Source organism: Cricetulus griseus, chromosome 3, assembly GCF_003668045.3.
Source record: "Cricetulus griseus strain 17A/GY chromosome 3, alternate assembly CriGri-PICRH-1.0, whole genome shotgun sequence".
NCBI classification, from domain to species: Eukaryota; Metazoa; Chordata; class Mammalia; order Rodentia; family Cricetidae; genus Cricetulus; species Cricetulus griseus.
This window is the reverse complement of record NC_048596.1, coordinates 44361498-44387296: the sequence shown is the minus strand read 5'-3', so window position 1 is coordinate 44387296 and position 25799 is coordinate 44361498. Positions and strand designations below refer to the sequence as shown.

The 25799-nt window shown below is 35.0% G+C and overlaps 1 protein-coding gene across 3 annotated transcripts in view; it reads right to left on the bottom strand.

The window, feature by feature from the left end:
• Vps13a (vacuolar protein sorting 13 homolog A) overlaps positions 1–25799 on the bottom strand; it is a 173391-nt gene that overhangs the window by 108049 nt on the left and 39543 nt on the right. For all 3 annotated transcript variants that reach the window (XM_027406578.1, XM_027406579.1, XM_027406577.2), the window contains exons 16-26: positions 24633–24727; positions 24169–24311; positions 20722–20908; positions 20523–20637; positions 13847–13983; positions 11653–11785; positions 10374–10491; positions 7243–7381; positions 2234–2318; positions 1028–1170; positions 505–661 (exon numbers count right to left, since the gene is read on the bottom strand). In XM_027406578.1, coding sequence (XP_027262379.1) covers positions 505–661; positions 1028–1170; positions 2234–2318; positions 7243–7381; positions 10374–10491; positions 11653–11785; positions 13847–13983; positions 20523–20637; positions 20722–20908; positions 24169–24311; positions 24633–24727 — 1452 coding nt within the window. The remainder of the gene's footprint in view (positions 1–504; positions 662–1027; positions 1171–2233; positions 2319–7242; positions 7382–10373; positions 10492–11652; positions 11786–13846; positions 13984–20522; positions 20638–20721; positions 20909–24168; positions 24312–24632; positions 24728–25799) is intronic.

Genomic DNA, 25799 nt, shown 5'->3' with positions numbered 1-25799 from the left:
GAACAATAGCAGTATCAGTAGACATGCTAATGTGGAATGGGGGAAATTTCACAGGGTTCCAACCCTAGACAAAAAAAAACTATAGGAAACCAATGTCTGCAAAGAGAAATAGAATTAGCCTCTCCCAGGGATGATCCCCCATGGTGGTTACTCAATACAAAGTGGTCAGCCTTGAAGCCATTCATACACACGCAACAAAAAGACTCAGCAGATTATATTTACGTATTTGTGCATACACACATATATGTTATATTCAAAGAAAGAAGGGTACTATTGATTTGAAAGTGGAGGGTATATGGGAAGTGTTGGAGAAGGAAGGGAAAGGGTAAGTGGTATATTTTAGTTTAAAATGTATTAAGAAAATAGATTAACCTAAATTTAATAGTCTTTTCTTTTTGTGACTATTTCAAAATATAAATGTGTTGATTCAAAGTCTAAGGAACAGAAAATTCTACAACAGGTAGTCAAATTATAAAAATAATGTATATATTTTAATAGTCTTACCTAAGTATTCTGGACATTTTACCCACAACTCTTTCAAAAAGGCATTTGCTTGCAAATCAAATGTTCTAATCTCAACTTCTGTACCCAATCCTAAAGCACCCGTTTCTAGCACAGGTAGTTCACAGTCTCCCACAAGGTGATAAAACTGAATCAAAACCTGCAGAAGAAAGGCAAAACACAGAGGTCACCTATATGGTAACAATATATGAATACAGAAGATATATATGTAGTATGTTAGGAATTTAAACTTAATATTGATTTTGTATTTCCCCACACATCCAATGCATACTTACATTGCATAATCATCAACAAAAAATATGTATTGGAAAACTGCCCGCAATATACCACTTAAATACTAATTCTTAAGAAAAATAATCTTGAAAAAAAAAAGATGAGGAAAATCATATCCCTAGTCTCCATATACTTTGAACAGTATCTATTAATAATAGAACTATGTAAGTAAACTGCACAAAATATAAATGACAATTCACATAACCCACATTAACGTAATCATAGTACATACCTCTGCTACTTCAAATCGCATCCCAAGTTGAGTTAAATTCATTAAACAATCTTTTTTTTGTCGAGAACTTTTACCTCTACATACAGTTTGAGAACGAGCTTCCAAGGGACTACATGGTGCATCAAAAAATTCCTCCTCTGAGTCTAAATTTCACAAAATATTTTAAGTCAACAACAGAAGTAATCTATGTTTAACATTTTTGTAATTTTTCTGAAATAAATGTAAGCATTAAAATGCTATGGATTTATATTAAAAGTTGAACACAAAAGCTAGAGACAAGAATACAGAAATTCCTTTTGAATTAATAACATTGCAAATGATGAGTATGGAAATGATAAAATATTTAATATTTGGCATAAAATCATTTTTTAAAATTAATTTTTATTTTCAATTATGTATATATGTGTGTACAGGTATGTGAATACAGGTGCTCACAGAGTATAAAGAAGAGCAACTGATTTTCTTGAGCTGGAGTAAGAGGCAGCAGTGAGCTGCCCAGTGTGGATGCTGGGAACTGAGCTATGATCCTCTGCAAGCACATCATGATCTCTTAACCACTGAGCTATCTCTCCCAACTCAAAAATGAAAAAAAAAAAAACAAAACTACTTTCAAAAAATCATTAGACAATTTCAAAATTGAATAAGTACTTATAGCAAAAATTAATACCATGTACTGAAAACAATGACTGTGTCATTATGAATATTGAAAGCAACATGCTACCATGTTCCCTGTAGCTGGATAGTGTAACAGAACTCAGTTTACAACTCTGTAATATTAGCAACAGAGGCCAGGCCCAGAAATGTTAATAAAGCACCCCTTTAACTATGGCTTCATTTAATGTAATTTTTTGTTACCAGTATTCAATCATAGTATAAAAAAACTACATAAAGATTCCATTAATCAACTGCTCAAAACAATCAAAACAGTTTTAAATTGAGTAGTATTGAGTTCTTTTGTTCAATGAAAACTGTTATATAAACCCAACTTTTAATCACTTCTTGAATGACTCATTTCGGAATGTCTCCTTTGAACACGTGACATAAACTTTAACAAATTTGTTGATTATTCTCTTTACAGAAAAACAGATGTTAAAAGATGATTTTTACCCCTAAACATACTCATTTGAAGTAAACATTCCTCAAATGTAAACTACTTCACCTATGCATGTGTAAATAAGGACATTCTCTTAAGCAGTTTCACTTTACCATTTTCAGAATGACAAGGCTGTTCCAATAAAGGGATTAACTTCTGAGAAATATGTGATACTGGCAAAGAAGTAGATGCTTGATTCTGAAACAAAAGTAACTCACTGTCAATCAGAATAAAGACCTTTTATTCAAATTTATATGGTAATTTTGACAAAAGCTACTTAATTCATTCCGAGAAGAAATCAGGTCTAAAGCAAGAAAATTATAAGATGTATGAAAGCTAAAGTGCTTTGAATTGTTTCTCAATGGGTATAGAGTGCTTACTGAAAAGCCCTAGGTCTGCACTCCCAAACACCACATAAAGCTAGGCATTGTAGATCATGCCATTAATCCTAACATTTCTTATAGGAAAGCAGAAAGATAACAAATCTATGCCATCTTTGGCTACACAGAGAGTTCTAGGCCAGCTTGAGCTACCTGAGAGCCAGTTTAAAAAAAAAAAAAAATGAAGTGCTTTTACAGAGGTAATATGTTCAAAGTATATTATATAGTTGTATAAAAACAGCTACATATAACCCAGTGTGATAATTACTTGAAGTCTGTTGGTAAGTGTAATTGTGGGAATTCCTTGGGAATCTGTTAGGATTCTGAGCTATGTTCTAACTTGAAAATGTACTTAGCCCAGAATCCAGCTCAAGGATATCTTGAGAAGCAAGCTCAAAGCCTGATATTAAGAACTGAGGATCACACACTGTTAATTTTCAATGATACTTTGGCAAATATACTCACAGTCTTGCCTACAGGCCAAGCTGCTGAGGGCATTTTCATTGTCTTCCTAAGATAACTCTAGCTTGGGTTAAGTTGACAAAAAAACTAACCAGCACAAATTCCACTGTATTTTTTATCCAGTTCTTTCCTGACAATTATATTTTCACAACTTTTTAATATTACAAATAACTCTCCACTGAGCATTTTAACCCACATCTCTGTGTAGCCATACATTTTCATTTCTTTTAGGTAAAAATACAGAATTCTTAAGTCATACAATAAGTATATATTTAAGTTTATTTAAACAAAATTACCAAAGGGGTTACAGATAGCACCAATGAAAGGTTATAAATTCTCATCATGTCATACCTCACCATGGTGTCTTTTTAAAATTTTAGCCATCCTAATCATTGTTTAGTGGTATTTCAATATGGATTCATTTTTCAAATAATTAATGAAGTTGACATCTTTTTATTTTACTTCCCTCCTTATTTGTTAAGCTGATGATCTCCTTACGTATTTTGGATATAAGCAATTTGTATGATAAAAACATTATAAGGATTTTTTTCTTTCATATGTGGAAAGGTAGAAGGCCTGCCCTTGCTTTTTGTTTTAATTTTAAAAAGTATTGCGTGTGTGTACACAAGTGTGTTCACACCACAGAATGCTTATGTGGGTCAGAGGACAACTTAATGTTGGATCTGTCCAACATGACTGTGGTGGTAGGAATGAGATAGCCCCATATGTTCTAAGGTTTAAATGCTTGGTCTCCAATTGAAAGAACTATTTCAGAAGGGTTAGAAGGTGTTGTTTTTGTTGGAGGAGGAAACCCATGCCATTCTGTGTCTCTTTCTGTTCCTAATAATGGTAGTGGTCGTTGTCTCAAGACAAAAGCTCTTAGCTACTACTTTAACACCATGCCTGCCTGCTGCCACCATGCTTCTCGATATGACAGTCATGGACTAACCCCTCTGAAACTGTAAGCAAGCTCCCAATTTACTCTTTCTTCTATAGGTTGCCTTGGTTATAGTACTCTGTCATAGCAGTAGAAAAGTAACTAAGACAATAACAATATCTGAATGGCTGACTGGCATAAGACGGCTAGCTTTCAGCTTATCAGCTTTGGACATGTCTTCTTCATAAAACTTAGTAACTTCCAAGCTTTTATTTAGGAAGAAGTATGAGCCTTTATATGTTACTTGGTCTTTTTTCTTTGCTGCTCTTAGATTGATGACTAACTTATATACCATCCTAGAGCCTTCATCCAGCAACTGATGGGAAGTAGAAGCAGATACCAACAGCTAAAAACTGAAATGAATTGGAATCCAGTTGCAGAGAAGGAGGAGTGATGAGCAAAGGGGACAAGACCAGGCTGGTGAAACCCACAGAAACATCTGACCTGAACAAGAGGGAGCTCTTGGCCCCCAGACTGATCACTGGGAAACCATCATGGAACTGATCCAGAACCCATGAATGTGGGTGTCAGTGAGGAGGCCTCAGAAATATATGGGGCCTCTTGTAGTAGATCAATACTTATCCCTAGCGTAGAAATGGACTTTGGGATCCCATTTCACATAGAGAGATACTCCCTCAGCCTAGACACATGGGGGTGGGCCTAGGCCCTATCCCAAAGGATATGACAGACTCGAAGACTACCCCCATGGAGGGCCTCTCTCTCCCTGGGGAGCAGAAATGGTATTGGATAGGTAGGGTGTCAGTGGGAGGCAGGGGAGGAGGGGAATGAGAGAGAATGGGGATTGACATGTAAAACAATCTTGTTTCTAATTTAAATAAAAAAATTAAAAAAGAAGTATGAGCATCATTTAATATTTTTGAGGCCATTATATCATTATTGTTTGGTCTAGTTTCAATATTACCAAACCTCAGGGACTAGGAAACATTTCCCAACTCACTTCATGACACTAATATTACTAAACTACCCACAGAAAATAGGATCCAATATCTGTCATGAACAAACACTAAAGCCTCAATGCCTACAAAATATATTGAGCAACTCTAATTTGAAATTGAAAATGTTTCAAAATCCAAACATTTATGAAGACAATAAGAACCCCACTTGTGGAACATTCTATACCTGATCTCAGGTGATGTGTCATAGTCAAAACTCAGCCACAATAAGACATTACATAAAATTACATTCAGGTATACATAATGTGGCTATAAAGCATATATAAATTCTGTGTTTTGACCCTGTGTCCTACATCTAAAATACCTCATTAGATATTTATAATATTCCAAAATGGAAAAACAAAAACAACCCAAGAAGTTCAAAACACTTCGAGCCACAAGTACTTCAGATAAGGTACACTGATGCTAATCTAAAAATGTAGTATCTGAATTGGCCTAAAATTAGAAATTTCAAAATTTTATTAAGTAACTAACAAATGCATAAGCCAGTACAGATTTTTACACTTTATAGGGTATATTTACCATAAAAACTATGAATATCATTATATTTTTATAGACACATATGTCACATACATTTTGATGTTTTTCATTCCCATTATCCTCTCCTACATACCTCACACTCCTGCTAGTTGCTTTCCTCTTCTGAAATCTGAAACTCTCTGAGCAGTGAGATGATGTTAAAGAGGTTTCAGATTTTGAAGCATTTTAGATTTTTAAGAGTAGGAATGTTCAACTGAAAAAGTCTAAACAAATATTTCAACATCCAAAGAAAAAAGAAAAAGACCAAGTCTGAATTTTAAAATATTTCTAATCCTAACCAACTTAGGATAAGAGATGTTCAACCTTAATATTATCAAATAGACCTTGTAATATACAGAAAAATAATATACCATCAAAGATGAGATAGTAATTGAGAATGCAAAACTAATCCATTCATCATATTAAGAGACTAAAGGAACAAATGATAAGATCTTAATAGATGCAGAAATAGCACCCTAATATCTATTGAAGAGAAATGCTCAGGGAGCTAGAAATAGATGGTAATTTCTTAATTTGGTGAAAGATGTCTAAGAAAAGTCTACATTATCATACTCAGTAAGAAAAGACTAAATGCAGCCCTGTCTGTAGGTCCTGGTCAGCAGCAGTCCAGTCCACTGATAATGAGATTGCTTCATCCCTTGAATCTTGAACCATTCAGACCAAAGGGCTGTGACACATGATCTCAGAATCACCTAGAGGACATTACTTTCCTCTTCTGCTCAAGGATAATGTGTGCTTGCAGCTATTTAGCAGTACTCTCATATTCTATATAATTTTTAAGGTGCAACACCTTTCTTCACTTTGCTTCCCTTTCTAGTCCTTTAGTCCACGCGCTAGGAGATGAATGGTTGAATCTGTGACATAAAATTCTTTAATCAAATCATCATCTCAGAACACTCCTGATGCCCCATCAAATAACATGCTCTTATTTTTTGCATTATGGATAAACTAACCATTTTCTAAAGCCCTAAGTTCTGGTTCCTTTTTCATCTGCACAATGGTCACAGTGGTTTTGTTTTAGTTTCCTTCATTACACCTCTCAAATGTTCTAATAATGGAGAGAAAAAACATATTGCACCCTTCATAGTTTAGACATCATATCAGCTAACTATTCAAGGTCATCACAAGTTCTACATTCAACAAAAAAAGGGGGGGGAGATAGCTCAGAATAAGTTTTTTTTTTAAGATATAAAAAACTATGTTTGTAGATTCTATTACAGTTCTCACCAGAAGGAGCTTTAAAACACATGTGTCTATAAATAATTTCCTCCAGAGGAGAATGCAGGTTTGTTCTAACATATGCCTTGAAATTCTTCCCATCTTACCTGTAATACAGTTCTAATGTCAGTTTTAAGTGTTACTACTGCATCAACCCCACTTTCTTGGTATCAAAATCTGCATGAAACTGCCAAGGCTACCATAACAAAAGACCACAAAATCAATGGTTAAAACTACAAACAGCATTTTCTAACAATTCTGGAGGCCAGAAGGTCAAGGATTAAGGTATTTTAAACTAGTTTCAAAGCATCTACGTTTAGCCTGCAAAGAGCTACCTTCTTGCTGCATCCTCACTTGTCTTTGCTGTGCACACATATTCTAGTGTCTCTTTTTTTCCTCAGATTTTCTTTTATGAAGTCAAAGTAGTCTTTTTCCCCATAATTTTAAATATCCATAATGTAAATGGACACCATGGGGATGTTGGGTAAAAGTTACAATTCTGCTTAAAATTCAAATGACTGTTAAGTAATTTCATCTGTGGTAATTTCATCTACTACTTTGAAATCTACTTTTCAATTTAATCTTTCATTAATTCTGAAAAAGATTTTTACCTGGAATGATCTGGCAGGGGCAGATACATCAGTTATGGGTTCAGGTTTTGGAATGCTTTCAAACAATTCCATAATCCCTTGAAGTTTTTTATCCGAGATTCGTAATGAAACAAGAGGCAATGTTCCAGAAATCTTGAACCTATTTTATAGACACAGGAATCATTATAGAGTATATGGAGAATAAAGAATATATAGAGTAATTTTCATTCTGGCTTAAGTACACTAATTAACAAAAAATGGGAACTGGGGAGGTGACTCAGTGAAAGAAGGCTTGCTGAGCAAGCAGGAGGTCCTGAGTTCAATGATTAGCTAAAACAAAACAAAAACCAAACAACCATAAAGGAGAATAGATTCAACTAATATTTAAAATAAAAATTTGAAACTACAAATCACTATAATTTAGAGCTTACCTTATAAACTCTAGATGGACCAGCCTTAATACTTTTCAAAGGCTTATTTTCCAATTATTATTTCATTTATTGTTTCTCTAGTGTTTGCCAAATACAGATGACAATATTAATTATCAATTATTTATTATGTTACTATCATTACAGTATTTATATGGCATTGTTGTGTACTCATACCTATGTGGATCACAGCCTATTTCTAACCCCTACTACGTGTAAGTTCTTATATGCACATGGTTCCTACAAGAAAACCTGAAGCTTACCAACTTCAAGTAACTATAGATATTATATCCCAAACCATAATTCAAAACAAAATTTCATTTGTTTTTCTTCTGTCTTGCCAATCTCCTTTGCTTACAGATAAGATAAAAAACTAAAGGGGGGCTAGGCCCAGAGATAGCTCAGAGGGTAAAGGCACTTACCCTTAAGGGGCACTTGCCCAGTGATCTGAGTTTGATTCCCCAGAACCCACATGGTGGAAGTTAAGAACTGACTCCATCAAGGTATCCTTTGGACTTTCACATGCACACGGTAGTGCCTGAATATGAAAGGCCTCCACATAATATACAAACATTAAAAATTACACATAATATACAAAAATTAAAAATAAAAAAAGAAGAGAGGTTGAGAAAAATTTTCCATTGGAAAAATGCCTACCACCAGACACAAATACCAGTACCAACTAAAAGATGGGCATAGGGACACGCACCTGTAATCACAACACTTGAAAGAGATGGGAGGGGAGACAAGTGCATCTGTGGAGCTCCCACACTGTCCAGCCAATCGATGTGCTTGGGGTTCATGACATCAACCTCTGGCTTCCATACACATGTGCATGCCCACATGTACAAACATACATGAGCACACACTCTCACACAAGAATTTTTTAAAAGGTATGGCCCTCACACAGAATGTTTCAGCTCATTGATTTTACCTCCACTTTTCCTTAAAACTGATTTTTTTTTCAAATGATACATTACTGTTGTCAAACATTGGTCTCTAAAAATGTTACCTAAATTCCTTCAGAAAATCTTAAGCTTTATTTCTAATAACCTAAATATTTGTAACTATTTCCACACACTGTAGTTTAACTTAATTACACAGCTGAGGACAATTCAATTAATGCAGCAAAACCTTTCCTTCCTTAAAATATTCAAGATGTACAATGTGAAGAGGGTAGGCTTCAAAATGTTACTTACTAAATAGCAAGTTTCCTTTTATTATCTTAAATCTGTCTAGTTAGCCATCACAGTACAGTTAACTGCATGGACAAATATTTAAAAAGGGCTATGATTTGGGTTTTGACTACTCATCACTTTCTGCAGAAATTAAGACATAAAAATAAGTATATGGTTGTCAGGGACCAAAATTATTGATTATAAAGTTTCTCAGGGTCCAAACCTCAGCTCCATTTTCCAGGAGCCTGAATCCTGCAATTTTCTTGCAGATGCTTGCTAAATTGCCACCAGATGGCTTGGCCTCAGTGGAGAATGTCTCCTAGTTACAACAGACCTAGGCCCTGAGTGTGCCTGCACCTGTGCTGAGAACTTTGTTTATGTGCCTAGAGACTGTTTAGGTGACTCCTGAATTAAAATAATTACTTGATTATCAGGTATATACATGATAGTAGATGCCTTCTGTGGTCACCCCACCCCTGTTGGTAAGCTATTTAGGAGGATGCTAGATTAAACTGGAGACTCCAGTTTCCAGCATGGACTGAGAGCCCTCCTGAAATGGCAAGATGCCTGTGTCTGGTCTTTATCACCATTGGTTAGCTAAGAGTTTCCTGGTCCAGTACCTCCCACTCAGGGATGGACCTGGGACCATATCAGTGTATAGACCTAAGTGTTTTAACCTTCCCAATCAAAAGACATAAAAGTTGACAGAATGAATAAAAATTAAGATCCAACCATATGATATCATTACAGAAGATTCACTTTAAAGAAAATACATATGTCAAAAGGTAAAGAATTAAAATAGATATCCTAAACAATCAACAAAAGAGAGGGATGCTTGCAGTAAAAAAAAGATTACAAGTCAAAAACTATTACTGAAGATTTTAAAAAGAATGCTATCTAATGAAGTAAATGGACAAATTAAACAATAACAGTAACAATTAAAAACATATGCATTCCAAACAACAGAGTTCAATGAATTAAATACTGAAAGAACTAAGGTGAAGAAAAGGACTTTTAGCAATAGTAGTAAACTTCCATCCTACTTTCAAGAATGGATAGAAAGAAGCAGGCAGGGCTCAGTAAAAATTCTGTTCTTAAAAGAGGACTAGAAAATACTATTCATATATTTCATAGATGAATCCCAAGTACACTGTGAGTGAAGTAATATCGATAAGAAATAACAAATAATTATATGATTTTACTTCTCTCCAGTACCTAAAACCATCAAATTCATAAAGATACCATGTAAGGGGGTTGGGTAGCCAGGGGCAAAAGGCAGAGTAGAATGGAATGTTATTATTTAGTGAGTACAACATTCAACTTCGAAGACTGTCAAATAAAGTTCTAGAGCTAGATGGTGGTGATGGCTGCATAATAATGTGAATTTACTAAGACGCCACTGAACTACCTATTAAAAGTGGCATCAGTAGCAAATGGTGTAACATGCATTCTATGTAATAAAGTCAATGAAATAGAATGTTTCTTTCATTACAGATTTACTGAGAAAATACACAATTACGTGTAACAGATGACATATAATACATACTTGGGCATCTTGATATCCATGAAAACCAAGGCTTTAGAGAGTTCTACATTGACATGCATCGGTGTCAAAATATGCTGTGTAGATACATTGAGCTTTCGTGCTTCTTTCCAATTATCACCTAATCAGAGAAACAGTTCATATTTATTGTTAGCATTAATTTTTATAACATACAAAACCTAAAATTATCTAAAGGAAGTCTTTACATTTCCATTTTTCCCCCCATACTGCTTTACCAGACTATGTTCTATTACAAAAGAAAAAGGCCTGTTTTTTTAAAAGGTAGCATAGTTTTGGTCAAACATACAGTGTACCTATTAACAATCACTATGCCAACCAGATATTCTACCACCAAAATAATGCCACTATAAGGCAATGAAAAAGGCAGAAAAGTGTAAGTGCATTTGATAGCCACTAATAAATGGCACCATTTAGTCAAGATTTTCAATTTTCCCAGGAATCGTAATCATTTCATTTTAGAAAACAGGATCAAAACTTTCCTATAGTTAAAATGCAAAAGTTGAAATTCATACGTAGACCTACAAAACATGACCTGAAACATTTACTGTAATGTTAACAGCTACAAGTGAGTGAAAGAATAGTTAATTTACAGCCTCAAAATAGATGGAGCCAGTCTGGAGAGAGAACTCATTTTGTAAAGTGCTTGCCCATCAAGGATGAGAACCTAAGTTCGGCTCCCAGTACCCACTTTAAAAAAAAAAAAAAAAAAGGCACGGCGGTTCATGCTTGAAATCCCACCACTAGGAAGGTGGCAATGGACAGATCTTTAGAGCTCTCACCAATCAGCCAGCTTAGCCAAATGAGCAAGCCCCAGTTCCCAGTAAGAGACAAAATTTTATCTAGATGGACTGGGAAACAAAATTTCCTGGTTCCAAACCAGGAAAACATTAGTAGTCATTTTTTTGTTCAGTTAGTAGTCAATGTTTATTTTCTTATTTAAATTAAATCATTGTAATTATCTTACAAATAAAAATATCAATCACTCAGCTGGTTTAACAGCGCCAATCAAACACATGGGCCCAGTTATATATCTTAGTAAATGGCTATTCTGAAGCACTGGAGTTGTGTTTAAGGTTTCACACTTTCACTATCAACTATCTTGCATTCACTATGCAATATTTACTGTTAATTTTAATACAAATACGAAAGTTCCAAGCACATAGAGGGAAAGTCTTCAAGCATATCTTCAGAGAACCTAAAAACCTAATGAATCACTAGTTAAAAAAAAAAAAAAATCAACCATTACATCTCTTGTACTTACCCATTCTGCTGTAAAGCAACTGTATGCTTGTAAGGTGAATATCAAAAGAATCATAAGCTTTATGCATTATCTCTTCAAGGCTGGCCCCACTTGTTTTCATTTCTGGTAATCCTGATCGACTTTTACTTGTCACCTTAAAGTTAATTTTAATAGTTTAGACCATGTAAAGTTCTTCAAAGTAAAAATACTGTTTAGCTCTATAACATAAAAATTTAACAGGACAGGATACACTGACAGATATATACAGTTATTAAAAACAGATGTGCAACAAAGACGGGTATAAGATGACATTCATAAAATGAGTTGTATTTTTAAATTTACTTATATCAAAAGAGAGGAACCAAGATAATCTTAGAAAATAATACATCTTTACAAAAACTTAAAATCTAAAGAAAAGCCATTAGGATCAGGACGAGAAAAATGTAGCTTATATCTATTGTTTGGTCCAACAGATTTTTAGTAGTTATGTAATAAAAGAACAAGGCTTATTACTGTCTGTTATGTGGCTCCAAGCACACTATATTTTTTAATCTTCCCTTTCATGGAATACTGTGCACATTATTTTTTTTTCTTAAATATTCCAGAGATCACTCCAAAACAAATTTTTCTTTAAATGTAAATACATCCATACACATATATTAACATTTCTTACTCTGTTTCATACAGTTCATGTGGAGTAGACTGTCAAAAATGATTATCTCACCAGGCATAATGACATATGCCTTTAATTCCAGCACTCGGGAGAGGATAAGCCGATAATCTCTGTGAGATCGAGGCTGGCCTGGTCTACACAGTGAGTTCTAGGATACCAGGGCAATATAGTGAGACTCTGTCTCAAAAACAAAGATAAACATAAAAAAGATTGGAGCTGGAAAGATGACTCAGTGGTTAACAGCACTGACTGCTCTTCCAGAGGGCATGAGTTTGATTCCTAGCACCCAAGTGGCAGCTCACAATCCTTTCCAATGCCTCTCTCTGGCCTGTACAGGCACCAGGTACTTAAATAGTGGACAGATATATATATAATGCAGGCAAATATACATACACATAAAACTAAATTTTAAAACTTTTTAAAAATATTATCTATGAAAGGCAATATATTTTAGATAACAGGCAAGACAAATTAGCTAATGTCACAAAACTAAATCTTTAAAATCTTAATCCTTACATTCTTTTTAAATAGCCCTTGAAATAATTTCATAGTCAAAATCAAACATAAGCAATTATCTATGTAAACTTAAGTTTATTTATAATATAAATAAATACCAAGTGCAAAGTAACAGGAAAACAAAGTTCTTAGGCAGACAAAAGGCACGGAAGGTATCCAGACTTTTGTAGGTATTTTACATTTAACATCTGTGAGGAGCAGAATGGTAACGATGATGGAAATACTCTGCATCTGGACTGTCCATCACAGCAACCATTAACCAGCTCTGACTAGTAAACACTCAACACAAGTTGAATTTTTTTATTTTAAATTGATTTTTCTTTAACTTTGATAATTACATGACACTAATGGATACTATAATGATTGGTTTAGATGCAGAAGTCTAAAAAAAAGTTTCTACTTATATATGAAAAACTTCAGAAAGATGATTCTGTCCAGAACTGTCCCCATTATATACACTTGATCAAATAACACTTAAAATGAAGAGTAAAAAACTTAGGTATGACTTTCAAGTCTATAAATACAATTCTTAATATTTATCACTGGCTTGTAAGGCTAAAATGAAACTTTGGGTTTAGAAAATACAGGGAGGAAAAAAACTACCTGATGAAGTGAAACTTGATTCACTAATCACAAGGATTGTTTCTCAGATCCTAGTACCGCTATACATTTATACATCAATGAACCTAATCAAACTATCTAAAACCAGCATATACTCAGGGGCTGGAGAGAAGGCTCAGCAGTTAAGAGCACTTGCTATTCTTATTCTTATAGAGGACCTGAGTTCAGTTCCCAGAACCTGCATGGTGACTCACAACAGCCTGTAACTCTAGTTTCAAGAGATCTGGGACCCACCTCTGCCCTCTTTGAGCAGTGCACAAATCTGGTATGGTATACACACAGAAAAACACTCACATATAAAATATAAATCAATATAATCAATATAAATTAATCTTAATAAAATCAATTTTAAATAAAAGAATATCACAAATGGCTTATCATCAATCAAACATTATTAGTGTATACCTTTAGATGACCAAGATCCAAGAGAAGTAGATTTGATGTAGGACTAAAAATTCCATTTTGTGGGACAATAACATATGAAGCCTTCACATTAATTCTGAGATCAAGAACTTTCTGTGTTTCAATAATATACAATAAACCTGCAAAAAGATTAAATCCTTGCAATGAGTACTTTTCATAACTTACATTATGAAAATAAAGCTGAGAATCAACAAACATGAAAAAAGCAATTTAAAAATCCATAAAGTCAGTACTGATTTTAACATACCTTAGACAAAAGTCAGGTGTGTTGGCTTTAATTGGGGAGACTGAGGCTGATCTCTGTGAGTTCAAGGTTAGTCTGCTCTACAAGTTAGGTTCCCATTGTGGGCTCCACAGTAAGGCTCCAATGTCCAAAAACAAAAAATACAAGCAAACAAAAAATACCCCAGAGCAAAGAATTTACAATATAAGTTTACAGTTTTACTGTTCAATATACTCACAAACTAATTAAATCAAAGAACAGAACTGGAGCATCCTTCACCTCCAATAAATGGAGGCTTTGGGAAGGGATTTTAAAAATATTTTATTTTTACTTGTGTTTATATGTCAGTGTGAATGTGTGTCTCTAGGTCCCCACAGAGGCAAGAAAAGTGTGTTGGATTTCCTGTAGCTAGAGTTTCAAGTGGTGCTGGGAACTAAATTCAAGTCCTCTAGAAGACCATCAAGTGTTCTTAGCCTCTGAGGCACTGGGACGGGGATGGGTGGGTGTACAGCATGTGCACTGAAGAGGTTAGAGGACAATTTCTGCTACTGGTCCACCGACAACTTCTACTTTTTAGACAGTACTGTTACTGGCCCATATCATGACCAGGTGGGCTAGGCTAGATCCTAAGGGGGAATCTTTTTTCCCTACCCCATCTCACTACTGACGTGATTACAGGGGTGCACAGTCACATCTGGCTTTTTAAATGAGTTCTGGGTATCCAAACACATGTCCTCATGCTTGTGAATCAAATGATCCACATCTATAGCCACCTAAATAAATAAATAAATAAATAAATAAATAAATAAAGCCAGATAGTAAAAAGCATTTACTGGTATCTATTAGAATTTGTATGGTTTCTTCCCAATTCACAAATCTAACAACATTTACACCTACCATACTGAACAGTAATACAAAGTTTAATGACTTTATGACAGCGAAAAACCCTCAGTCATTAAGTCATCTTCAACAAAATCACATGTAAACCAGAAAAGGTAACAAACCCAGTTCTCTATTACTTAGATATTTCATTCACTTAGGTCATCGTATACTAATAAATTTAATTCATTCCTATGCATCTAATTAGCATACTAAATTCATGTGATTTATTTTTCTAAGGCCAGGATCATATTATAAGTATTGTAAGCCTAATTATTTATATTCTATGTACAAACAGTCATTAAGTCAGCTTAAGCAAATAAAACACATTCTGATCTTTAACAATTTAGGATATGACAGGTAGAAAGACACCTATCTCACAAAGACAAAACTACAACAGAAATATTTCACTGATGTCTTAGTTAGCATTTCTGTTGCTGTAATAAAACACCATGACCAAGGCAACTTGGTGAGGAAGGGGTTTATTTTTCTTATCAAAGGCCATCATGAAGTAAAGTTGGGGCAGGAACCAAAGCAGAGGCCATGGAGAGAGCTGTTTACTGGTTTGCTCCTCATGCCTAACTCATCTTTCTTTGTTATAGCACCTAGGACCACCTGCCCAAGTGTGGCATCATCCACAGTGAGCTAGGCTCTCTCACACAAATCATCAGTTGAGAAAATACCCCCCCCAGACTTTCCTCTAGGCCAATCTTATGGAGGTACTTTCTCAATTAAGATTGACTCTTCCTAGCTATCTCTAGCATGTGTCAGGTTAACATAAAACTAGCCAGCATAACCAGATTTTTCACCTTAATTATAATGAAAAATAATATATGGAAAAGGATAATGTGATCCAGATTATTTAGTGTGTAAGCCCTGGTACTCAGGTCCAGATTAGATGTAATTTAATTTCTTTTTGTCACAGTATGCCTAGGTTTGGAAATATCACCAGAATATGAGATGAGAAGAAAAATCATTAAATCACAGAGCATTTTTCAGATATGTCGTACAATTTTCGTAAAAGAACTGATTCAAAAAGCTCAATACTTGAGCAGCTCACATTGGTATTTGGAACTCCTTTATCTCCTATTATCATGATCTACTTCCTTTCTCAAAAGCAAATACTCCAAAAAAATCATTTAAATGTTTTGTAATACCATATTTATCATTATGAAGGTTTAAAGTAAAAAGTACATCAGCATACTTAATTTTTTAAGACTATGGATTTACTAAGAATGTCTGAAATAAAGTCAGTACCTTTAGTAAATATGTATTATATATACAATGACAGAGAAAAATAAAGCTTAAAAAGCAGATACCCAATATCAAATACAGCAATCATTAGCTTGATATGCATGTGAAAGAAAAAGAGAATTAAATTGATAATAATTTTCTATGTATGGTGGTGCACTTATAATCCTACCATTTGGGAGATTGACTGAGAATAAAGGATAGTTTTAGGATAGTCTGTGCTACACAGTAAGATTTTTGTCTCAAAATGATGATGATGATGATGATGATGATGATAAACACCTTAAAATATATACTTATATATGTATAGAATAAGTAGCCATTATTGGGAACAGCTTTTCCTTAAAAAACAAAACAAAACAAAAAAAACAGAAACTATAAAAACTTTAAAGAAAGTCCAAAGGACCTCTCTAGGTTGCTATATAGAGAGGGGAAGAAAGGGTCTTTGCATTTCCAGTAACTTATATAAAACAGATTCAGGTAAAAAGTTCTTAAAATGGCAAGAGGTGAAGTGAAGGCCAGGGATGATGCAGACCATAGATCAAAGAATTCTGACAATCATCTAATTAACTAGGGAAATAGTAGAAGAACTGAATCAAAACATAGTCCTTCATATTTCCCCCAATCATTTTCCAAGTTAGAATATTCCCATGTTTACCACTGCCTCAAAGACTCTTTAAGCTAGCTAGGTGTACCATGAATATAAATCTTTCTAGTCTTCACACTACTTCAGTGAGACAATTCTCTAGTCTCACTTCTAAAACTAAATCCGGCTCACCAACAATCCCAATGCTCTGACAGCATTTGGATCTGTTAATGATTTGTTTCCTAACTCAGCTCCAAATTCACATACTTGCTTGCTTTATAAAGGTGCATCTAAGGATTGTAAATGTTTTTCCTTAGCACTCAAGACAGAACCAAGACACCACACCATAGAAGGAAAGAGTATCACTTCCTGGGTCAGTGTGTTCCCTCCACAACAGTGAGGATTTCTCCAACATTAGACCAGGCAGAATAGGAGAACCAAAAGCATCTGTCTTCTGGACCTTCTAAATTAGTTATGGATAAAATATATGTAATAAGACATTGTCTCAAGAACACTTTTCCCATACCTGAGGATAGATTTCCATAAAGTTTTGCCAACGTGAAACCACAATGTCATTTAGGAAGTCACAGCTGTTACTTTCTCCAATAAGGCCTGGTCTTCAGGCTGGGAGGTTGGATACTGCTAGTTCAGCTGTAATATTCTTTGTAAGTGCCCTTCCTATTACCTTTAAAGTTACTTTTTAAATGAGTAAGACAATCCCTCATTATTGCTAATAATTCATTCTGTTCCAATTACTGTTCAGCTTCTGTCTATGGAATGGAGTAGATACATTTCAGTTTTATAGCTGCCCAAAGTATGGAATTGTGAAGTTGATAAAAACTAAGAATCACATCAGCCACATTCAACATGGACTCCAGTAGGTGATTTCCACTCTCCTTCCTGTCCTCTACTACAATCTCCCCAGTCTCTTCCTCAGTCCTAAGACAGCCTGCTCATCCAAGCCTCTCCTCCCTCACTACAATCCCTGAGTACCCCTCCAAACCTTTTTGTGGATTCAGCTTTCCTCACTCCCTCATTCATTCCTTTGTGTCAGTCATCTGTACTCAGAAACACTCTGCCAGACAACCACAGTGGCCACATCAGGCAGGGATATACATAAGTGAATCAAACTATCCTTCCTGGCCTCCATCACAATGTCTTCATTGTCACCCTCAGCCAAATAACTTCTTACAGGTACTTCTCCTCCAATCTAAACTCCATTCACTGGAGACTCCAAACTCTTGTGTCAGACCCAGCGACCCCTGGCTCTTTCCTCCCTGTCTCTCTGGACAATTGGGCCTTAATGCAACCTACTGATAAAATTCCCTCTTCTCATCACACCCCCAGTTCCCTGAGAACCCTACCTCAAGAACTGAACGAGTTCCCCTTAGCTACTTCCTGATGCCCTGCCCAGGCCTTATTACTTGCTGATCTCTATGCCTCTCTGCCACCCACTGACCTGAGGAAGCACCCTCCATCAGGCAACATACAGCTGTAACATGAATAGTAAAACCCAGAGACAGACATTGGGGTTCAAGCTGAAGATCAGAAAAGCAAAGCAGCTGGCCACTAGCTCTTACCTCTACCTCAGACTGAAATGGCCATCCTATCTCCACAAATTCTCAGATGGCACTGCTCTCCACCAAGCCTCAGACTGCAATTCTGAGTTCCTGTCTCCTACTGTCTTATATTGCTCTCTCCATCTAGCCATATCACTCCTGTCTGGGATTAAAGGCATGTGAATTCAAGTGCTGAGATCACCCTTGTGTGAGTTGTTTCTCTTTTAGACTGAATCAATTTTGTGTAGCTCAATGTGGCCTTGAACCCACAGATATCCGTGGTCTGCCTCTGTCTCCTGAGTCCTGGGGTTAAAGGATGTACCACCACTGCCTGATCTCTATGGCTAGCTAATATGACTACTGGGATTAAAGGTGTGTATCAGCACTGCCTGGTTCAATGGCTGTGGCTAGCTTTGCATTTTGATCTCAGTGGCTTTATTAAATCATAAATAATACATCACCACATACAGCCATCATACATTCCTAAGATCCAGAAAGGGCAATAGAAATCAAAAAACAGAACCACCCAATAAAGACAAAACAAGATTCAACACCTAAAATTATCTCAAGTTGTTACAACCCCAGATGCTTAGACACTAGCACAAAAACACAATAATGACCAAAACACCATATCTCCAACAGAACCTTGAGAATTGTAGAAGAACCTGAGAAATGTTGTATTGCTGAAAAATAAGACAAAGAATTGAAAATAGCAATTATGAATATGTTCAAGGACTTTAAAGAAATATGAATAAGTCCCTTAACAGAGTCTGTGAAAACACAAAGAATGGAATGATATAATGAAAACAATTCAAGACATGACAATATAAATAGAATCCCTACAGAAACCCCAGACGGACATGAAAATTTAGGAAGTCAAACAAAAATCTCAGAGGCAAGGTTTGTACTCACCAACAGAGTACAAGACAAGGAAGACAGAATCTCAGGTAGAAGACAAGGTATAAGAAATGAACACCTCAGTCAAGAAAAATGTTAAATCTAAAAAACTACAGGAATAAAAATTTCAGGAAATCTGCAACACTATGATAGATCAAATCTATGAATAACAGAAATAGAGGAAAGAAATGAAACTGACCTCAAAGGCACAGAAAATATTTTAAACAAAATCCCACTGAAGAAAATTTTCTTAACATAAAAAAGGAGGTGCCAATCAAGGAAGCATCAAGAATACCAAATAGACAGGATCAAAAAAAATTCCTCACAACACATAATATTCAAAATATTTATCATACAGAACAAAAGAATATTAAGAGCTTTAAGAGAAAAAGACTAAGAAACAAAGACAAACCCATTAGAATAATATAACTCTAAAGACACCACACATGCCAGCCCAGGCTCTGTCTGCAAAAATTTTAATGACAATAGATGGAGAAGGAAAAACATTCCATGAATAAGTTTAAAAAAGTGGGAGATTTGTACTTTCTAAGATACAATTTTTTTTATAACATTTGAACTTAATACAGCAGACATTTACTGTTTTAGTACTTTTTGTTGAGTAATAAGAACTTAGGAAAAATGTCTTGAAGATATAAAAAAAAGTCTCAATCTGACTAACTACTGGATTTAATTACAATGAATTCACATTTATTTGTAAGTATCTGTGTGTCTATATAACAGGAACTGATGGAAAGAGAGGTTTTACTTAATATATATTTTGGGATTCTACTGTATAAACACCAGTACATGAGCTGGAATGGAATTCAGGAATTTGAATTACAAATGGAATCTGATATTGTAGGAAAGACTATAAGAATAAGCACAAATAAATAATAAGCAAACTTGAAAATGTATTAGTAAATTCAAACTAAAAGATATTTTATAAATCTATAACACCTTTCAGTATCCTTGAGGACAGGAGATGGAACTTTTATTTCTCAGCCTTATCTACCAAACTCTGGATTTCATAGTAAAAAAATCAAAACAGGAAGCCCACTATCATAAAAAGAGATCTAAATAACTAAATGAAATTTTTCAATTAACTTAAATGTGATTATTAAATATAAGCTCTGTGTATACAAAATAATTACTATTGTATCTACCTGAAAAAGTATCAGATTAGTTTCTGGTGAACTATGCCCAGTCTAGAAATACATCTAAAGTAAAATTTTAATATTTTATGTAATTCACAAATTACTTTACCTGCTGCTGTTTTATCTCGAAATTCTTCAAGTTTTGTCAAAGTTGCTGAAGTGAGTTGTGCTAGGTGGACATCTTTTGGAGGTCTGAAGAAATCCACTATACTATTGACTGTCCTCTGTTAAAATAAGCACCACTAACATAAAACACAAACTCAAAGCAAATGAAAGTACATTATATAAGTAACACAGAAAAAGCTTACCGCGTCATATATTATCTCTAAAGGTTCAGCCTCTATGACACACCTCTGAGCAACAGTTTCATCTAAAGGGTTGGTCTCAAATGTAATCTGGAAGAGGGACATATCATCCAATGAAGACAATAGGTGGGGTTTTTTTGAATTATCTGGTAAACCAGTAATATGGAATGCATCAATTTTGGTTTCAAATCTGTGTAAGAGAAAAGGACAGGAATTGGGAGTCAATATAATCATAAATAATTTCTCAAACAGCAAAATTATAAAACACAGTAAACATATTTTTCTTTGCATTCATATTAACTCAAATCATTTGAGAGAAAATATACAATTCCTATGAATTTTAATAGATTACTTCACTAAGAGTCATATTCACATTGAATTTTATATTAAAAAGCTATGATAGCTAGTATTTGGTATCTTGAAGCAGGGCACAAAACTAAATTTAAAGAGGTAACATATAAAATACTTACAGAAATACATAAGATATTCATTATACCCTTGGCTGATAGGGAATGTACTGTGTATGTTTATCTTATTGATTGTTGAATAAAATACTGTTTGGCCAATGGCAGCAAGTTAGACAGGACTAGGAGTCAAAGGGGATTCTGGGAAATGTAGTAGAGAAGTGGTGATCCAGACAGGAAGTGACATAGCAAGGCGACTCATATCTAAGCGAGGAAACAGTCAGTGTCCTCTTTTTCCCCTTCCTCCTCCAGCGGCAGGATGTGAGCCACTGGCAAGGATGGACGCCAATAAGGCATCCAATAAGATAAGTCTTATAAAATATATAGATTTATGATAATTAAGACTGAGCTAACAGATGAGGAATCCTAGTCATTGGCCAAGCAGCATTTGAACCTAATACAAGTCTCTCTGTGTATTCATTTGGGCCCTAACTCAGGCAGGCAGCTGGCATAAAGCTCACACGTGGGATGGGGCTCAGGTGGCTTTTGAAAAAGATTTATCGTAACACTTGGCTGAGCAAACCTCTTAGATACACTAAAATGCATATACAACAAAAAGTCTAAGTAAATCAAAGGTCAAAATTTAAAATATTTTTGCTGCGAGGGACATAATAAAAGAAAGAAAAGATACTAAATAGAAAAAAATGAGAATATTTTAACTGCAAGGGTAAGGATATAGTTGGGTAGTTACAGCATCTGCCTAGCATATGAAGTACCCTGGGTTCAATCCTTAGCACCTCCAAACCCATACACACAGACACACACACACCTAAACATACATATACATATTTATGTGTGTGTGTCTGTGTGTATACATACATACATATACATATACATACATATAAAATAATGGGGAGAGGTTATAGTTTAGCTGTAAAACACTTGCCTAGCATAAACATAGCCCTGAATCTGATCCCCACCACAGAAAGATTATGAAAAAGACACATATCAAGAATGTATAATTGTTAAGAATTCAAATCAATACATATTAATCAAAAGGGAGAGGAAGCTTAAAGGTCATTCCTCTAAACAAGGTATGAATATGAACATAAAATGGACAAAAACAGAAAAAGTCTAAAATCATTAACCACCAATAGAAATTAGCCCCATATGTGAGATACCACTTTTTACTAAGATAGCATGATCAGAAGAACAAATAATAGCAAGTATCATGAGAATATGAAGAAATTGGAAATTCCATTCACTGGTAGTAGGAATTTCAAATGTACCTGCTTTTGGAAATTGTCTGGTAGTTCCTACTGAAGTTAAACATTAACAGTTACCATTTAAGATAATAAGTCTACTCCTAGGTATATAACCCCAAAATTTAAAATCCATTTATAAATAAAACTTTGTCCATGTTCATATCAAGTATTCATTGCAGCCAAATGGTAGAAGCAACTCAAGTATCTGTCAGTTAAATAATGGACTCATAAAATACAGTGTCTCCAAATAACAGAACAAAGGCAATAAAATTAATTACAAATTCATTCTACATGAATGAACCCTGAAAACATCATGCTAAGTGAAAAAAAAGAAAAAGGGAAAAAACTATATATAATATACACAATGTGCTGCTGGGGTGCTGCAGTTTCTCCAAAGAGTCCAGTCCTCCCAACCCCAGTTTGTCTGTCTGTCTGTGTCTGCCTTTTCTTCATTCCCTCACCACCCCAGTCAGGTTTGCCCATGGAACTGTGCTAGAAATGGTAACATTTGTTGTTTCTTTATGTAGGGTCAAATTCTAATTTTAATTTTTTCTTTAGTGCTCTGTTTTAATAACATGCTACTTTATATTAAATATAATACATTAACAATTCCAAAAAAACTACATAATATGGGGGAAAGTCTAAGTCCCTAGACACACAAAGAGTGCATTAAATCACAGCACAAAAGACTGTAAAGTCTGTAACCTAAATTACAACCTTAGAGTGAAGCTTTTTAAGACAAAACGTGAACTGCTATCTACCTTGTTTTTTGAGACAAGGTATCTCATTGGCACTGCAGGCATACCAAGTAAATGGGGCTGGATGGAAAGTAAGTTTCAGGGATGCTCCTGTCTCCTCTTCCCCAGCACTAGGATTTCAGGCTGCTGCTAACACACCCGGCTTTCTCCAAGATGTTGGACTCAAACTCAGGTCCTTCCACTTGTGCAGCATACTTTGGCAACTAATCTGTTTGCCCAACAGCACCTACCATGTTTGTTGCTGTTGTTGTTTTGTATGTTTTTTAAATTGCTGACCAGTTTGAGAACTCTGTTAGTGGCATAGTGAAGTCATTTTACCCTACTTAAAATGATTCAAAGTTAACCTATAATTAAAATATTCATGTTGTTTAAATGACCCTTCAAAAATCTAAGTGCCCCCACAAAATAAGAAATTTTTTTCTATGTTTAAACACCAGAACTACACTGAATGGGCCAGAATGATCATGGTACATATACATGTGAAAACCTTGATAAGCTGAACAAAGACATGGATGAGGCCTCACCTCCAGCCTATGAGTCTTTGGCTACATTCTAGCCACTAAAGGAGCACATGACATAATTATGCCATTTAAAGTCGCCACTGTGCCACCTGTGAACTGATCCAAGCTAGAAAACTTGTACTCCTGAGGTACACAAAATGGACGTCCTCCCTTGACCTCATCACATAGGCTGACTAAAGACAGACAGACAGAGCGAGCTGAGTGTTCTTATGTGAAATGCTTGGAACCTGATACCAGATTTGGGGGATTTTTTGAGTGTTTGTGTGCAGATGATGTGATCTCTTGGGGACAGGACCCACATCTAAACATGAATTTATTTATACTTTATATAGTCTAATGGTAATCATATACAATATTTTTAGTGTGCCTGTGTTTGTACTGCAATCCATCACACCAAGGCAGGTGTGGATTTTCCTGTCAATAGTCAAAACATTTGAAATTCTCTATTTCAGACTGAGATTAGCGCTATTTAACCTGTGAAAGAAAATAAATTTATACTTACTTTATGGCTTGTGCTCCTGGTCTTTGCACAATCGAAGTACTAAGTCCTTCTACTACAATGTCTACCAGCTCCGGCTTTTGGTGATTTTCTCTTAGAATAATAGACATACTTTTCAAGTGAACAAAAAACTTCAAGGCTTCAAACTAGAGAATATCCAGAATAAGATAGAGGTGAGGATGGGTGGAGGCGGGGTATATATATAAACAAAGCTATCTTATTCATTCAACTCCTTTATTCCCAAATCCAGTGATAATTCTAAAACAATCCTTCATTTACCAAAGAATTACTACAATAGCCCTAAAAATTAAAAGAATACTTTTATTCATATTTTTGGAATTAAGATAAATGCTCTATTTATAGCCCCCCCCAAAAAATCACAGAAAAAAATTAGCAACATATAATTTCTAAAGAATTACAGCAGGCACATCTAACATGAAAAGATATAAAGCAAGAAAATATCTTACTGTTTTTGGCAAGGTTGGATCAACTGCTGTTTCACTGTAACCAATTGCTTCATAAAGTGAAACTTTTTCTTCAGGTGTCAACATTTCTTCAAGAACTAGAAATTATAAATAAGTGTCTTTATGGTTTTGCTACTAACAAATATAATTTACCTGGCTTTATAAAAAAAACAAAAAATAGTTTGTTTTATTTAGTGTGTATATGTGCATGCATATTACAAAGTATATTATGTGGAGTTATATGTGTTACATATTAAGTGGTGATCAAAAGATAATTTTAAGAAGCTGATTCTCTGCTAGTACATGGAACCCAAGAGTCAAATTCAGCTGGCCAAACTTGGAAACAAAAACCACTCAGACATCTTGCTGGCCCACAAATTTTATTGTTAGTGTAGAATCTTTTACAAGTAATAACTACCAGATTCGTGTTGGCAATTTTAGAAATGATTCTTGAGTAAGTTACTAACCAAATTTTGACAATATAATTTTTTTTCAGTCTCTGTATAAAGCAAGAACTTATTGGCGCTACGTTAATCAATACAAAATAAAAGATATACTATCCTAATTTTCTCTCAATTTACAGATGGATAAAACAGATTTAGCACACCTAACTTTGCCACACTACCAAAAAGGGACAAATCCAAGATGTGTAAGTCCAGTCCTAACCATCCAAGGCTATACAGTCTTGACTGGGCACCATAGCATGTTGTCTGTAATCCCAGCTATCCATGGTCTGAGTCAGAAAGACACAGAGATTAAACTCAGCTGTGGCAACACAGAGAGACCTCACAGGAAAAAAAAGAAAAAAAGCTTGTTTATTTAAAATAGTTAAGAGTTGACCTAGAATAGGTGTGGACTTTGGGAGCCCATTCCACATAGAGCCAAGACACAAGGGGGTGGGCCTAGGCCCTATCCCAAAGGATATGATAGACTCTGATGACATCCTATGGAAGGCCTCACCCTACCTGGGGAGCAGAAAGGATATGTGATAGGTAGGGTTTTAGTGTGTATGTGTGGGGGGTGATAGGAGAAGAGGGAAGGGAGAGAGAACTGGGATTGACATGTAAAACAATCTTGTTTCTAATTCAAATTTAAAAATCTGCAAAAAAAAAAAAAAAAAAAAAAAAAAAAGGAGTTAAAGCAGCAACTCAGTGGTGAATATAAGCAAGA